The following is a 17,653-nucleotide window of genomic DNA, read 5'->3' as shown; positions in this document are numbered from 1 at the left end:
TAAACATCCGCCATAAATCATTTTATAATTCAAACACTTCCTCCATTTCAAAACAGAACTTCCAACCGGGGAGAAGTGTTTGCGAAGTGAGCGAGGACGAAAGCAAGCAAATTCTCAGAAAGCACGGAAGCTGCTTAACCGGCAACAATGTTAAAACTCCCAAAAACTTCCAAGAAGAAGAATCTGCAACACACCCAAGATAAAGCCAACACATGCTTCCAATAAAAGAAGCAGAAGTCTATTTATCTTCAAAGAGAACCAGCCCTTTCCATTAAGAACACCTTATCACAATTATTTCAAACAGGTTAAAAATTCCAAACAAACCAAGAATTTTATCAAGCATCCTTGAACGTTCAAAGAGCTCCTCGATCAAGCTTCTCAATCAACCAACCACGGCGTATTATTGTCAACAATGCAGCAAGAATCCAACGACTGAAAAGCACCCTTTCTCTCTCTCTCTCTCTCTCTCTCTGTTCTCGGTCAGCCGTCACTCGTTTCCGCATTGAAGAAAACTCAGGGAAGAGCATTTATCTCAAGTTCAGCTCCGTTTAATTCCGGGGAATCGTCGGAAACGTAGCGCAGCCGTTGGTGGAACAATCACGAACAGTGAATGTACGGGACGAAGGCTGAAAGGGAAGGGCCTCCATAATTAAATGCTGGGTTACCCACCCAGGGAATTAGCTGGCGACGAGGGTCTGCTGCCTGGGGCTGGTCCAGGTGGTTCATTGTCCTCTTCGGCCCTCACATCACCGTCCACCAGATCCTTGTCTATATCTTTCTCCTGGTCGTTCATCTCCTTCGATGATCGCAAGGAGTCGCGGTTGCCAGCCGATATTCGAAGTCTCTCGGCGCTCGATCGATCGCTAGCGCCACGATGGAAGAAAGTTCTGTTGCTGGATCCTCGGTCCGGACTGGCGCTTCCGGAACGAGAGTCCACGCTTCCGCCAGAACCACCAAGTCGCGTTTTCTCCAACGCTGGAGCGTACGGTCGACGTGCTTTTTCGCTTGGACTGCGACTTGGCGAGCCATTTCGTTTTTCTGGAAATTTGTGGTTGTGGTTTCGTTAGTGATTTGTGGCTTGGGATTGAGTGGTTTGGTCGAGCGTGGATTTTCCGGGCGATTGGTAGTGGTTTTATTGGAAATATTTGGTTTTTTTGGAATTGAGTGCTCGAAGCAACTGCATAAACGAGTATTTGGAATTTTTTTTAAATGCTTAGAATTTTGAAGATATTTATTTGTTGTTGGAAGTGGATGTTTTTTAGAAGACGTTTTGAACTTACTCAACTTATTTGGAACTGGACATTTCTGAGTTTTTAGAATTATTATTTGGATTTTCTAGTAACTGATATATGGAACGATTGATATTGTCATTTCGTGTCTTCAACCAGCTGTCTTATCAATTTATCAAAAAATGATATTCTCCAAAAGCTTATTGAAACATATTATTTAATTAAAAATACAAAATTCTGAACATTACTTTTTCTGATTATATTATAGTGAAAGTTTCGATAGTATCTAAAATATACTTTTCATATGTCTTTTAAAATTTTACGTTCCATTACTGAAAAATGTGATATAACGAAAAGGTATTCAGATGCGATATCGAAATTCTTTTATAAATGTTGATAACGCAGGTAATTCTTCGTTGAAAGTTGGAACGTATAAAACAAAAGTAGTGCCCATGCACAGTCCATAGTTAAAAACTTTATCTCGATTTCCGGAGCATGTTGTACTTTGTAGTATATCTCATAGTTACTTGATGTCACTTTTACGAGTGTCCATGAGTCACCATTTTCCCTACAGCTTATAAAAGACTCGGAGAGCCTATCAGGACCACTAGTCATTTGTGACTAACGGAAGATCAAACTTTCTCAACACGCACATAATTTTCCCCTTAAACTTTCTACAGAACAAATTACATAGCGTATTTATCATTAGGTGAAGTCTACAAATTTTTTAGAGGCGACAAGACTCTGAAAACATTTACAATAAAATCAAGAATGTTGACACAACTCATGAAGAATTAATTTACTAACGGTTCCAAAATATTTATCACTAAATATTCCAAAATCAATATGTAAAGAATCATAATGATTTCAAAATATTTATCACGAATTGTCCTAGATATTTACACTTCCAGGAAGGGAAAATAATTCCAAAATAATTCATAAATATTTCAAACAGCCACTTTCCCAGTCACCATAGATTAAAATTAAATAATTTCAAAATATAATTCAATTTCCAATTATATAAATTGATACGTTTACGATAACTAAAGAAATAGAACCCAGGTAGAAAATTACCTATGTAGTGGTAAATATTCTAACGAATACTACACTTAACTATACTTAACTATCACCTTATTAACGTTGTTCTTAATAAACTACAATATAAGTCATTCTATCAAACTCTTTCCAGAATGATTAAACAAACCACAATCGCACAAACGCATTCCAAACCTTCAAAGCCTCAAACCAAAATCCATAGAAATCCATAGAAATTCCAAGACTCACCTATAGGACTGGTTCGTCGATCGATAGGACTGGTTCTCTCCTTCCTGTCTACAGGACTGGTTCTCTTATCGATAGGACTAGCTGACTTGTCGCTGGCGGAGCTCCTCTTCTCGACAGGGCTACTCGCGGCGCTGAGCCTTTTCCCGTCCTCTTGCGGCTGTTGCTGCGGCTCGCCGCCCTCTTGTCCAGGGCTACCGCCATTATTACCCGCGCTGGTTGTTCCGTTGTTGTTGCCGGTGTTCCCAGCCACCCCGTTGTTGTTCCCAGCGCCGTTGTTATTGTTCAACACCACCGGCAAAGCGCCACGAACGTCCCTCAGCTCTCCGCGAAGCGTGGCACACTCGCCCCTGGCTCGTTCCAGCTCCCCGTCAAGCCGGGCGCCAGTCGCTGCGTTCTCCTCCACCATCACGCGAAATTTTGCCTGCAAACCAGAGACAATGGATATATGGACGTTAGAGATTTCAAGAGAGAGAAAGAGAGAGAGAGAGAGAGAGAGAAAGATCAGGAGGGAGAGAGAGAGGGTGGAGGGGAAGGTGAATGGTTGCTGAAAAGGGAGAATGTTAATCCTGCGGTAATGAGCAACATGCGAGAGGATCTTGTTACCCCGCGAAAGATTATCCACATTCGTGAAATTTAGTTCTATTGTACGGACGAGTGGAAGAGTGTTGTGAATCCCGGCGAATCTGCTTAGCTTCCTTTCGAGTCTGGTGAATGAATTTTGTTTGCAATTAGCGTGATTGAGTGAAGGAAGTTATACCGTAGATAGTATATTGAATGTATCATCTATACTGTTATTACATGTGTTGCTTGCCTACGTTATTATTGCATGCTTGCCTATTTTAGTAAAAACAATTGGAACGTACATAGGATTTTCTGAATTAATTTTATTGTTTATCTATAGGTCGCTGGACATTTATCCAAATTAAGATATGGACAGTTTTATGTTATGAAGTATTACAAAATATTGGATTATATTGCAAAATATTATATTACAAAATAAAGATAGTATTTACCGATTATACGTAACGTTAAAAATATACTGTTCAAATTAGAAATCGGTGACAAGGAGAGAACTCTTCACTCCTCGGAAACAAAGTCTCATCAGGTTCCGAGAGTATTCATCGATCGAGCCCTCGATAAGCGTCTTCCAGTCGAGCAGCGCGAAGAATCGGTTCGGAGACCGATCAGCGAAACTACCGCGTAAATTTCGCAGCACTTCTAATCGAAAATTCCCCGCGAATTTTTATCCCGACGAAATGATACAATGGACGCAATCTCTTATTTGTTTACCTGCCCTTTTGTCGCGAGAAAGAGAAGGAGGAAACGGCGAAGACAGAAGAAGAAACGGAGAAGAAAGCGAGAGAATTCGAGAGAGGAGAAAGTATTGAAAGTTCCATGAAGTTGCAACGAGGTCTATAACGCGTCTTGATCCTCGGTAGGAACTACGTTATGCACCGACGTTTCGCCAAGTTACGAACGTTAATGCGGGTCCAAAGTAAAACGAACAAACACCGAGACCGGAGATAAAAGTTTGCTTCGGCGCGAGCCGTGCAATATTAATAAGCCTACCGCGGTGGCCGCGGAACACGAATCTCATTGTAAGCCCCCCCATTGTACCGGTCGTTCCAAAAGCTCTTTACGCTTGGTTATATTGACTATGGCTCGGCAGAAGTTCGTGCCTGGTTTCCCTCGACACGAGCGAGCAAGTCACGGAACAAAGGAACGCTCGGATATTTAACATGTGCTGTCTGTAAACCAAGGTTAATAGACACAGACAGAAGATGGAGGGGAAACAGGATGTTGAAACATCGGTTTTGTATTTTCTAAACTGTATCTTGTTATGTGAAGATTTTGTAGAGATTGCGGGGGAGTGTTAAACAACATTGTTATTAGCACATTGGTTACAGCTCGCAATACCGTTTTACCCGTCTGTAACACATTTGCGGAGCTTCCGATTTTCAGTCGCTGTATTACTGTATGCTAGCAAATAATTTTCATACAACCACCTGTCTCTATATCGTGAAATTTTGCGTACGTGTGTGACATGAATTATCATGAAATGCGTTTTCATAATTTCGAGATTTTTAGTTCGCTTGATACACTCAAATCGATGCCATACATAATTTAAAAGTATATGTTGACTCGAACGCGCGTTGCACGCAGCAAACGTATTGAATAAAACAAGGTCGATAAGTGTACATGGAAGATAGAGAAAAACAAAATGTAGAAATATTGATTTTGTATTTTCTATAATATATCTTGTTCTGCGGAGATTATGGGGAAATGGCGACTAAAATTGTTGTTAAGATTAAAGTAGACTCGTGGTAGTTGCGAAGATTAATCCTTTAGTAGAGGTAGTTTGCTACGCTATTTTAATGAAGCGAACGAGGAAGATTTATATACGTAGATCAGTAAATGTGTTTAATGATTTAGTGTGTGACAAATTGTCGATTTTAGTATGACAAATTTAAGAACTACAAATTTCTATTATATCTTAAGAGCGGCACTTATAATTATTCATTTGTTCTCGTACGTGATTGTCAATCGTTTACCTCGTATAGAATGATATACCGAGTCGATTTCGATTGGAACAAAAATTCCAAGAAATATCAGTTGCTTTTCAAAACCATCCACGCTTTTTGAAATTCTAGGATTTTCGTAGATTTTCAATTAGCAAACATTTTACGTTTGTAATAAACTCAAAAATTGGCTCTGTTCCACTACTGTCTTCTACAATCTTCCATTTTCTGGATTTGGAAATCCAATTTTAGATTAACTGAAGATTTATTAATCAAATCAACCAAAGGGTGCGCGGTCGTTGATTACTATAATAATTGGTAAGAACGAAGATTCGATTATAATCAAGGATAGTAGAACGAAGATGGTGGCTTTCTCTAGATAAAGCCAATTCTCAGGAATGATCGTGGAAACCCTCGAATGGAATAATAGATAGGGTCTCTCTTGTTCTGGCTAACTCAGCAACCAGTCCATTGAGATAGGTCAATGACTACGGAATGTAGCTGTTGTGGTTAGATGGGAATATCGAAACGTCTGTAACAGGCCTGTCTAAAAGGCATGCTAACCGAGATCAATAGGCCTAGGTTACCGTTTGACCTTCGAATATCGATTATGTTCTTCTGTGCAACCATTTACATTCTTGTACCATTTTACCAAATATTTAACCTTGCTGATAAATCTAGAACTTCGAAACGCAGCCAATAAATTGGAAATATTAATCAAAATTTGGAAAATTTTCAAGTTAAATTTTAATTACTAAAAGAATTACGATATATCATTAGATGATTCGAAAAATCTAAAGTTAAATTTAAAATATTGATAAACACTTATTGTTATTTTTATAACAGATTCCATTTACATAAAAAAAAAAACAAACAAAGAAAGAAATTTTCGATATAAACAGGATCAGAAAAGATAATTAAAATTAATTACCATAATAGATGCAGTTGACATACTTATGAATACTAAAGATATTAACTAACGTCAAAAAACAAATAAGATTACGAGATATAGGAAAATTCAGGAAAAAATCACATCAATCCTTGACGAGGAAATAATTAACCCCAAAGAGGGGAAGAAGTAACAGATCCAATCTCGTTACACGGTCAACAACGTTTGATCATAGTCATCGTAACAGGCTGATCAGTTAACGAGATGTTTGATTGCATTTTCAGTCAGATAAGAACCTGAAGGGAAGACAGGGAATAAAGAGAAGAGAAGAAGAGAGAAAGAGAAGGAGATATTTGATGGGCAGCGGTGAACCAGCACCGTTGGCCAAGTTCCAGGGACACAAAAGGATAGCCAGCGAGGATAAAGGCATCGCGAACTTGTTGCGTTCCCAGAGGCGCCTTCCGTTTTCCTTTCGTCGCACCGAAGTCACCCCGGCTACCGTATTCACGCCCTTTTCACACCCATGAATCGTAGGATCGCCGATAAATTTCTGTTCAATGGCCCTGGCCTTGTGGAGAAAACGTGTTGTGTATCTGCGACAGGTTCTCACCATTACTCTTTTTGTAATTTGGCAATTTAACATGTTTAAGACTTACGTATTACAGCAGAATCTCGATTACGCGAACATGGATTATTCAGATAAATATTGTGGATATGTATTCGTCTGTTAGACATTACAGTATATTGCCTGTATTATCAACATATTCATTTTACCACTTTCAGTTGATTTTTATGCTGTAGCATGTCAATATGTCAAAATATAATCTTATCGTTTCATCAGTTCAGGCGAGACGTGAAATACTGGATCATATATATAAAAATAAGCAAATACTTGCAAGTGTTGAGTACAACTAAAAGCAAATACTAAATCTCTTGTGCATAATCTTCTACTACTAGGTGGTAAATAAGTGGTGGGAAATCTTAAGTCAACGAAATCTATTTCTAGTAAATACTTCAATTTGTATGCATATGGAACCGAGTATTTACTCGAAAAATCACTAGTGAAAGCTTTTACCTTTGTAAAAGCTTTTGCCTTTGTGCATACTGTCCACTGACTTGATTAGGCAGTGGTAAAATCATAATCGAAATCGCAGTATCTTGCGGGATTGGGGAATCAACGATTTGCGACATTAAACGACGCAAAAATGATATTTTGAAGAAGACGATATCTCCACTAATGATATTCCCACGCATTCTGAAGTATTCACAGTATCAGAGATAGTGATCAGATGATACGAAACACAGCAAGAAAGTACTCGTAACGAATTACTAACTTTACAGAAAATATACAAGTTAGCAGTTCAGAAGGATTGGAAGAACAAAGATAATTATAACATATATATGTCGGGTTTGTCGGGTTGGCGCTGGATCTTGGAGCGCGTTGTGTTTCTTCATTAGGACATGCCATTGTAGTTGTTCAAAGAGGTTTTTATTTACAGTGATATGTACAGGTGTTGTTTAAACAAGGTGTAACTGTATAACGTAAAAGTCACTCTTAAATAACAATGTTTCTCAGGTTTAACGAATCCACGGTCAACGGGATGACTTTTTGCACATTTGGATATAAGCTATACTTGAAATGACGTTTGCTATGACGTACGCTATCTTTTTGACTAACAGACTGACGTTGTGAATCAATTCTCCAAAGTGATCATACGAATAAAAGACTGACACGACCACACTTGTCAATATTCAACAAAATTCCAGGCACCGTTACTAGGCTGACTCGCGTAGAGCCGTCGGGACTTGTTTGTTAATACAACGTGTGTCCCTCAACATTAGTACTACTACGTTCATCCCGTGACTGTGGCTACGATCGGTGACCAGTAGTGTCACCTTAACCTCAAGTCCACTGTTATAATACTATAATGATCGGCTTAAACAAACAATTTAACCCAAAGTATTGGGAATCTTCCCAAAATTCCAAAAGAAAGGCCCGTTATCCCTACATCTCCGACATATATATATATAATACATGTAATACGAAAAGAAGTATAATTTTCCCCGTAGGATATAGTTAAATACGAGTCGTTCGATTATCCGAAAAATTCGAATATCCCATCATCCTGAACGCAATTAGTTCGAATAATCGAAGCTCTACTGTATTAGAATGTATCATTACAGAGATTGATTATGTGCTTTTATAATTAGAATAAAAATGAAGGAAATTGATTCATTTCACGTTTAAATGAAGTACCCATTGTTTTCCACTTTGTTCTTGAAATTTCAAACATTCATCTAGATTATCTATTTTCCCTTTAATGTGGAGTACAATTTTTATGTAAAAATATGGAAGGTCCAATACACCCTTAGGGTAATAATTATGATCGAAGGGTCTGAGTTACGTCTGGGACGACAACAGAGTTCAATCTGGCTTCTACGAGAGATTCTCATCTTGTGGTGCAACGCGGCATGAAATATGCATTACATCAGGGGCATCAGCGATTTTTCGCTCGTATTGAATTACGTTGGTGTTGACTTTGCTGCATATCCTTATCATGTATGCGAACACGTATTTATACGACGTACGTATCGAGCGTTCAAGTAGATGACTAACTTTTTATCAAACCTATTTATGAATTTTAATTCAATTTTCCTCCGACTAATTTTATTTTTAATATTGTTTACCGCACAATTGTTCATGCTATTTCTTTATAATATATGATTTGATAGTATCGTTATTAACTCAGTAGGAAAGCAGCACATAAGTATTTTATAACCCACTTCACTACTATATTCTAATTTTATCGCATCTCCGTGTATAGTCCTCCATTAGATTTTTTAGCGTTCCGGAGTCCCTCTAGCGTAACCCATATCTTCTCTCCTTCTCCTTCTTCGTTTAATAATTTTTTAGTACCTAGTAAACTAGTTTTTAAGATACAATGAAAGCACGCGTTAACCATTAAGGGGTACCTTTACCCTAAAGAACCACAAAGTAGCAAAAGAAAAAAGAAATCGCTTGATACTTCTATCAAGGTTCCTAACAAGCTAACAAAGTTTAAAAACGATTGAAGTTTTCCAATTACCGAAGTTCCTTATACATCGATTTGACACTTTTCAATTCGCACTGTATAAGGAAAAGGAAACAAACGCGTCAAAAAGGTACACTGATTGGAAAACACTCTTGGCCGAGATCTCTGGCAGAGTTTACAAAGTTGACAAATTGCTAAAGTTTCTCACATACCAATTGAACAATTTGCAGCTCTACTCGTACGAAAAAAGAAGCGTCTGCGTAAAAAGAAGTCGACGACTCGAAGATCTGAAGATCCTAATACGTAAAAAGCGAATGAAGGAATGAAACATAAATTTTTAAAAATCTTACATCAATCTTCAAAACGAAAGGATGCGTCCTCTAAAAAAAAAAAAAAAAAAAGAATAAACCAACTAGAGAAGACGCTGAAGGAGCGTTTAATAAGTGAGAACACGCATTCACGAGAAAGTCGAAAGTGTAAAATTGCATAGAAAGCACATAATATGAAAAGATACATAAAATATTAAAAATATAATGCCTTGCATCAGGTATAATACTTAGCAGGTAAAACAATTTTCCACCAAGTCTGTACTTTTCCAATTATATTCTCAAAAATATGAATTTGCATAGAAATTCGCTGTCTACTAATAACACCAACTAAATAAGCCTTGGGTATCAAGCAATGTCGTATAGATACACGATGAAAACGGCAAGGTAAACGCGGCTATACCGCAGCTCCGTCACAATGCCTCAGGATAGTTTACGTGTTGAAAGAACTTGTGTATAGGTTGTAGCATGCCGGAGTAAAGTGCAATGGAGTTGCCAGCTATATTATCAGTAGTCTGCTTCGATATATAGGTCAACGTTTCAGAGATTACATCTTTCATGGGGAATAAAACCTTGGTTGAACTGCTGCAAGGAAATCGATATGCGGTCGATGGTATCGACGTTATCGAGCCTAGCAGAGCCGAACCACGGATATTGTTCCGCTGTTCTTTCCTTCTGTTGATTATCGATAAACCATCCGCCAGATACGCGGACGTAATTATCGTTTCTGGTACGATTGTCGTTGTGACTCGAATGAAGCGAATCGTGAGATGAGTTGATTAATTCCGTTCGACTTTCCCAATTTTTATGTTCGCCATGTTACTCTTCTTCTAATCAACAAACAGAATTTTAACGTTCACAGAAAAATGTTGGTATTGTAAAAAGGTAGAATTGCCTGAGTCAACTAAGCTTCAAAGTGAACAGCTTCAAATTCGATCTTGAATTTTGCACGTAATAATCGAGCTTGTCGTATATGAGGATTAGAGATGGCGTTTAACAGTGGTTTGTCACGATGATCGCAGAATCACGATCACGGTCGTGATCTAACTTCATTCACGCGTGTAACCGTGACTTTTCTATGTTGAGTGAATTTGCTCACTATGATCGTAATTCCCGATCTTGACTGAATTACTTCTTATTAAGATACTCCGATATAGCTTACATAAAAGTATCTGCATGCAATGTAAAATTAAAATTTAGGATATAAAATCTTCTTTGTATAAGGTAAATTTACTTCATTTGATATTAAAGACAAAATAATTCAATTTTCTTTGCTTTCTGTTATATCGGTATTTTAAAGAACAAAATATTGATTCTTCCTTCCTATTTCAAAATCGTGATATCCATTTGATATCGTTAATAAGAACGCGAAGAACAGTTATGTTCTCCACTAATCAGAAACAATCACAAAATATCGCAGATCACTGTGGAAAAGCGCGGGAGAAAGAGTTATGGAAAATTTTATAGTTTTATTTTCTTTCATGAATTATATAAAACATTTAAATGTATCCTTGTGTGTATTTTTTAGAAAGCCTTCAGCTTCTAGAACGTCGTAGTGGTAGTGTTTCCAAAAGTAATTCCAGAGATTTTTCTTCTACATTAAGAAATACATTAAGAAAATGTTTGGTGTTGTTAAACGAAATATGACTGTAAAAAAGGAACATCTAAAATTGATGAACTCCATTAATTCCTATTTCAAAGCTTTTTAAGAGGATCTCCCTTCGTAAATCAATTTTTGCATCGAGAAATTAGCTAACGCCAGCTGTTGGCAAGGGGAAAATTCATATTTAAAAAGCATTGGTATAACAACAGTATAATAATAATAATACATTGTAGTAAACGATGCAGTAATTATCATGTTTGTCATTGCATACACCAGCCACGACGAAAATAAGGGCCGAACGGGCAAAAACGAAGAGGAACTAGAGGTTAACGAAGAAAGAGAAGGGAGAACGCAGAGAATGAACATTACTGGAGCCACTCGAATTTATGAAATTGCAATTTCAGCCACGGCTTTCATCGCACTCGGAGCAATTTATCTCGCTACCAGAGCAAGGAAACTACCTAATCCTTTTCCTTATTCCCTCGGATTTCCTTTCCGCTGATAATCTTAAGGGTCCTCTACGAAATTTAATTAGTAAATGTATCTCAAAGAAAAAAAAGGAATGAAGGAGAAAGTACAGACGGATATATGTAAAAATTTTTATTTTTTTTATTTATTCATATATATATAATGTAAAATATATATTAAACAATCTGGACATCTATAAGAAGAAATTTGACGCTGGGGAAAGGGCGAAGATACGGAAATTTTATAATAATCTAGTATTTTTAAATTTTACCCTAATCTTGTTATTTTTAATTCATGAATTGAATCTTCCACGCGAAGAAATATATGAAATAAGAAAAGTTTTAATAATAATTTTCAGATGATTATTTAATAAATGTTACCATATTGAATTTAGAGTTTCTGCAAGAAATTACGAAATATAGGGATGAGATCGACCTAAATGCCATTTAGGAAATGGCTTCAGTTTCACTTACGGTTGTTCGCAATGGCCAAACCGACAGTGTTCCGCGCACCGGTTATGTAATAAGTATTCATTTCACCGGTCTGGGAGGGTTTGGGGCACATTTAATTCCGGAGCAGAATACACGAGGAACACTGTGTACGTATAAAGTACGGAAGAATTATGGCCATTCATAACCGCGAGAGCTTACAGAATTAACAGCAACGAGGCTGCGTGACACGAAACAACAGGAAACGTGGACCGCCATGCTATTTAAATCATACGTCCCTTGTCGAGCCTCTAATGTAGGTCAAACTCAAATTACTTACGACAAAGTATTCCGTGATATGTTTTCTACAACCATTACGCAGCATCTCGGTATACTGTCAGAAAATTTCATAATTTCCAAGAAAACCCGACGTCGTTGGTGAGAATTCTTCAGAGACACTGGCGAAGATTTTATAGAGGTGCTCGGTGAAAACGTAGTACGAGGGTATTCTTGCCAGAAATGACATGTGTATATATGGAAAACGATATCAAATCTGTTTAATCTAAATCAGGATAAATTAGTGAGATCCATATTTATTTAGGGCAGAAGTTTGAAATTTATTAAATTTTATTTTTATGGTAGATTAAAATTATATTATAATTTGAAAGATTTTTCTATTAAATTTTACTTGTTGCGTGGTCTTAGAGTTCTCCGGACGTTCACATTCTTTTGTTCCCAAATAATATTTCTAAACACATTTTTATAATACTTCCTTACATTTTTTTAAAATTAATTTATGTCAATGCACTATACCACTCCATTTATTTGTCTAGATTTTTATGCTTGGCAGGGGACGAATAGCCTAAATACGTTTTATCGACCTTCATATAAAGAACTTCCACCGCACATTACTCCCCCAATTTCTCAACCTAATGCAACCTTTCGCAAAAAAGACCACATTGAAACCACAGAAGAGAAGCGAATAATTTAACACAGAGAAGGCAGAAGTAGGATGAAAGCAGCGGGAAAGAGGCACGCGTGAATAAGGGTTGAGAAGTAACCAAAGCTAAAGACAACCAAAGCAAAAGTACATCCTCGTTCATAAGTTATTAGAACTTTTAAGAATCATTATCTCATCTGAAGCGTTTGGTTATACAAAATTCTGTGCAATATTATAATCTCATAATTTAATATTCAGGTTATCGTTGCATTTATTGGTATTTAGTTCCACACATGTCACGAACTATTTTAGATTTAGATTTTACGCGGACTTTTTGAAGTTTTTCAATGTGATTCGCTGATTTTCCCAACAGGATTTATAGAGGCAAACATGTACTATAACTTACTATATTATTGCAGCACTTGCAATTAGTTTCAACAAATTCTTGCTACACTAAATCGCAATATCCCACAAATACAAAATTCTGGTTGAACCATAGAGACGAACCAATCTGCCATAGACACTTTATTTTCTGGTTCTTGATATCTTTTCTCGTCGCATCTAAAATACACGAAATTTTCTCGTTCGGAGTTGTAATATGTCTACGGAGTTTAATTATTCTGCGCAACGCTTGAGGCTGAATTCTAAGGTGTTGAATCTTAGCTAACCCAAATAACGAAACCTCACCCTACTTATGAACGAGAATGTACACAGAACGTCGTTTCGTAATGATTACGACGTTCCGGTAATAAATGCAGCAGAACCAAGCTTCCCTTAAAACTCCAATTAGCAGCAGCCAGTGATTTAATTGTTTTCGAGAAGCGTGAATGTCATCGTACTCTCGCCGTGTCGAGCTTTTCTCTCGATTCAACGTTAAACACGTTCAGCACTATTCGCACCAGTTATACACGTTAATTTGGCCACCGTCTTCTAATTGCACCGGTGGCGAATCGCGACGATGCTAGTCGGCCTACATGGAAAACGTAAATCCAACCTGGAGACCAAAGGAGAAGTAATTTCTAGAATTACAAGAAACGCTGAACGTCGAAAAAGCCTTTGACGAAGGTCTAAGCGAAGGATTGAGTCGGCACGAATTAATTGGATTGATCGCGACGGTTACTTTCCGTCTCTGTACTTCCGGTTCTTTGACTACCTTGAATGGCTACCTTGAATTTTGTGTATTTTCGGGACTTTTTAAATCTCCTAGAGCTTTGTTTGAGAAAGAGTAAATGAAAGAAGAAGGTTGGTATATTTGCTGTTGGATACTCTGTTATAAGAATATTGAGGTTCATTGTAAATTGGCTTTGAATGGATTGAGAAAACACTAGACAATTTGAGAAAATTAAATGATTAGCGCGTTCACTGCAAATTTCGTGCATTTTTTCCTGGAAGCAATACGTTGAAATATAGTAAATCGTAATATTTCATTCTTCATAATATTTTCTGAATCATTTACATCGTTGAAAATGTTTTAGTCTATGAAATTTATCTTACTTCAATCATTCTGAGAAATATATTAACGTAGATCGCCGTAGATGACCAGTTTAGAGTTATTAACAATTTTTAGTCATTACTTCCTAACGATCTATGTAATGCAATTTTACTTAAAAGTTAAATAACACGCAACTTCATATATTTCAACACATCTTAAAAAATGAATAAATATTAGATGACACATTCCAACGAAGATGGACACTATATTGTAAATAAATCTCACACCCTTGCTGACCTCGTTCTCCGAACAATCCTCCACTTATCTGGCGACTGTACTAATTTGAAGGGCCCACAAGCGGTTCTTGGAAGTTGCGTAAATAGGGACGCGCTACTTTTAAAGGAATGCAACGGATCCGAAACGAAATGTTCGAAGGAGAAACGGACGGTCGTCGTTAGCCAGGAGTTAATTATAGACAGGAGCGCGTAATTTTGGCCGCGTTAAGTTTATATTCATCTGTCACGCTCTGAAAAGGTTCACTGCACCCGGTTACACCGCGGCACCGGCTGATACGACGCGCTTCGCGAATTCGAAATTAAATGTTTCACCCGTTGTAACCTCGCTTCCAGAGAATTATGCTACCACTACGCCTTTGCCCGGAAACCGGCACCCGTTCGCTTTGATCTCGTCTTCCTCGCTTAACCCTTTAGCCAGGCAAGTTATTGCGACAATAACGAGGATAGCTGAAATTTTCCCTATTATTTAATCGTGTACAAGATCAGGGAATGCATTTTACAAACGAAATTTAATAACGGATAATGTACGGATGATTTTATACTTTTAGATTTATATCTAATATTTCAGTAGTAGTGTTTCCAATTAGAATGTGGAATTTAATCGAATATGTACATGGTTCTCATTGGGAGATTGTAACAAGAATTTAAGAAATTTTATGGGAACTTTAAATTTGTCAATTTACGAATGCACTCCTTTCTTTAAATCTTCTTCAAATATTATAATTATAAAATATTAGATAGTTACTAATATAATTGCGTGAAAAACACTTGATTCAGTGGCAACAACAATAACTACACCTGATATGTAGTTACATCTGTAATAAGTAAAGCGACAATAATTGAAATACATACAACGATCATAACATACAAAAGTATATAAAACAGTATACAGTATAAAACAGTAAAGAAGTATACAGATCTATTTGTTATGAAATTTAATAGGTGAAACAAATTTCTTCAAATTTCGCGGTCCTGTTTACAACAGTATGAATTCACATAATCGTATAACCCGTTTACAGCACCAACATCAACAGAAATAACTGCCTAATCACGCAACTTTCTCCACTATACCATCAAGAATCACCAGGAAAAAAATACGGACAGATATCATGAAAACGTCGAGGAAAACGTTATCATTTAGTAAGACAATCGCCGCTCTAAACCTGGAGACAATGATTCCTCGTGTTCCCTCCACACTCTCACACAACGACCAACGATGCGATTGCCCGGCGGCTTCACCGAGTGCACGCTGAGCGAGTTCCTCCTGCATTCGATTCTCCTTTCAATGAGGCATCAGTAATGCGGCAGCGTGAAAAGGAAAGAAAGAGAAAAAATTGTCGGGTTCGGTGAAAGATGCACGTACTAACATACATCTAGAACGATGTGTATATGGGCCATATGAAATGCATTATACCCGAACGATCGATTCCGTTGCATATTCAACGGAGCTCGAGAGGGAACAGGAGAAAGCTAAAGGCGCATTGTTAACGCGCGCACAAAGTGCCGTGCTCGGTAAACATATCGGGGAAAAGACTACTGGGTCACGATGTCTACTACCTTTTTAATCGGGCTGCAAGTATATTATTCCCATCGTAATTTCAGAGGGCGAAGCGAGTACGTTCTAATGTATTAGCAGCGACGATATTCTCGCCACCAGAAATCCTCCTGGGAAGTGGCCTCCTCGAATTCAAACGCGCGAAAGATGTAAGAAAGCATTTGGTAAGCTGGCAAATCGAGAAATTTTCTCCATTTCTACCTCGGTTTCTACGAGGCAAGATAAGATAAAGAGGAAATAGAGGATAAATTTTTAGCGGAGTGAAAAGTTGCGTTCGGAGAAGGAGATTTTTGGAGATTATTCTTGTCGTGGTTAGCCTTGATGTGGGAATATTTCGTTGGGAATAATTTTAAGAGCTTTGCAATTTGAAGGAATATTAAGCTTAGAAGATAAATGTTATGTATGTATATTAATTTTAATAGTACATTAGCAATTCTGTTATCACCATTGTATTGTCTATCTATGCAGGCTCATGAAAACGTTCCAACACTTATCATAGAAAATTCTTATGTATATACATGTCGGGTTTACATTAGAATTAGAGTTAGGGGCGTGAAACGAATCTTCGTTCGGACTACACGATGTCGTTATGCAATAGAGAAGACATTGACTAGTGCAAATACGATTATTATAGAATTAGACAAGTAACCGTGGTAATTAGATACTCGAGAAACTAATGACAATGATCTTAGGTTCAATAACGAACCCGCGGTCAACGGGATGATAGGTGAACATGCTCACAATATCTAAGTCGAACTCTTTGTTAAAACGTGGAATATCCACCGAGCGTACAGACACAAAGTAACTCGCTAATACGACCTCACGAGAGAATGACTTTCCGTCGCGATGATGCTGCGGAGGAAAACTATGATGGGGTGTGTCTAAGGACACGAGATCATCGGATTCGTCGAGGATAGCCTTCGTTCAGAAGGCGAGGGAAATTGGCGTTGCTGCCAATTGGTCAATCTGCATATCGGTGGTTAGAAAAAGATGCTAGCCGCCGTCGAGGGAAAGTTGCTAGTGGGAGACGCCGCTCGTTGAAAATAGGTCTCCCCTATTTTCCCGTAGTTGGGACAAAGACTGTTTGTCTGTTTGAAGGACTTTAGGTAACTAGATATTAGTGTTTATAACGGCCCTCAGGCTAGCTGATCACATACTGTGGAAACGCGTCGGCATCTGGTAACCATCATACCCGAAGAATAGGATCTGCGTGTGGCGAGCCACGGGACAGAAACCATTGGAATGTTTACTGTCGCGTGCCGCTACAAATATTTCTTTTAAGGAGAGCTATAGAATTACTCCGTACCTTTGTTAGACAAAGCGTTCATCCCGTGACCGCGGCTACGTTCGGCGACTGGCTGTCGCCTCGAGCCCAAGCTCACTATCACAAATCTCGAACAAATACAATCGGATCGAAAGACGACAATTGTTTAATTACGCCTATGATAGAATATAGATTAGGGGATTATCCCGAAGTTCCAAAGGGGAGGCTTCGATGTCCTTTCATCTCCGACATACACATGTACGTTCTCATGTTAGTTTCCAACTTTTTCAACGGAATCATCATAGTTGAGTTTCATTAGAGTGTTAATGAAATTTTAACGTGGAAGTATAGCACGCGTAATATATTCGTAAAAAATGTCTACAAGTGC

The 17,653-nt window shown here is 37.8% G+C and overlaps 1 protein-coding gene across 9 annotated transcripts in view; it reads right to left on the bottom strand.

Annotated features, from left to right (window-relative positions):
• The window catches only part of Liprin-gamma (liprin protein kazrin), a 140,197-nt gene that overhangs the window by 31,978 nt on the left and 90,566 nt on the right, over window positions 1–17,653 (bottom strand). For all 9 annotated transcript variants that reach the window (XM_076623415.1, XM_076623420.1, XM_076623414.1 and 6 more), the window contains 2 exons: window positions 2,514–2,934; window positions 670–1,038 (listed from right to left, as the gene is read on the bottom strand). In XM_076623415.1, the coding sequence (XP_076479530.1) occupies window positions 670–1,038; window positions 2,514–2,934 (790 nt within the window). The remainder of the gene's footprint in view (window positions 1–669; window positions 1,039–2,513; window positions 2,935–17,653) is intronic.

This window comes from Bombus vancouverensis, chromosome 12, assembly GCF_051014615.1.
Source record: "Bombus vancouverensis nearcticus chromosome 12, iyBomVanc1_principal, whole genome shotgun sequence".
NCBI lineage: Eukaryota > Metazoa > Arthropoda > Insecta > Hymenoptera > Apidae > Bombus > Bombus vancouverensis.
The sequence above is the reverse complement of the archived record's forward strand: the minus strand, read 5'-3'. Positions and strand labels throughout refer to the sequence as shown.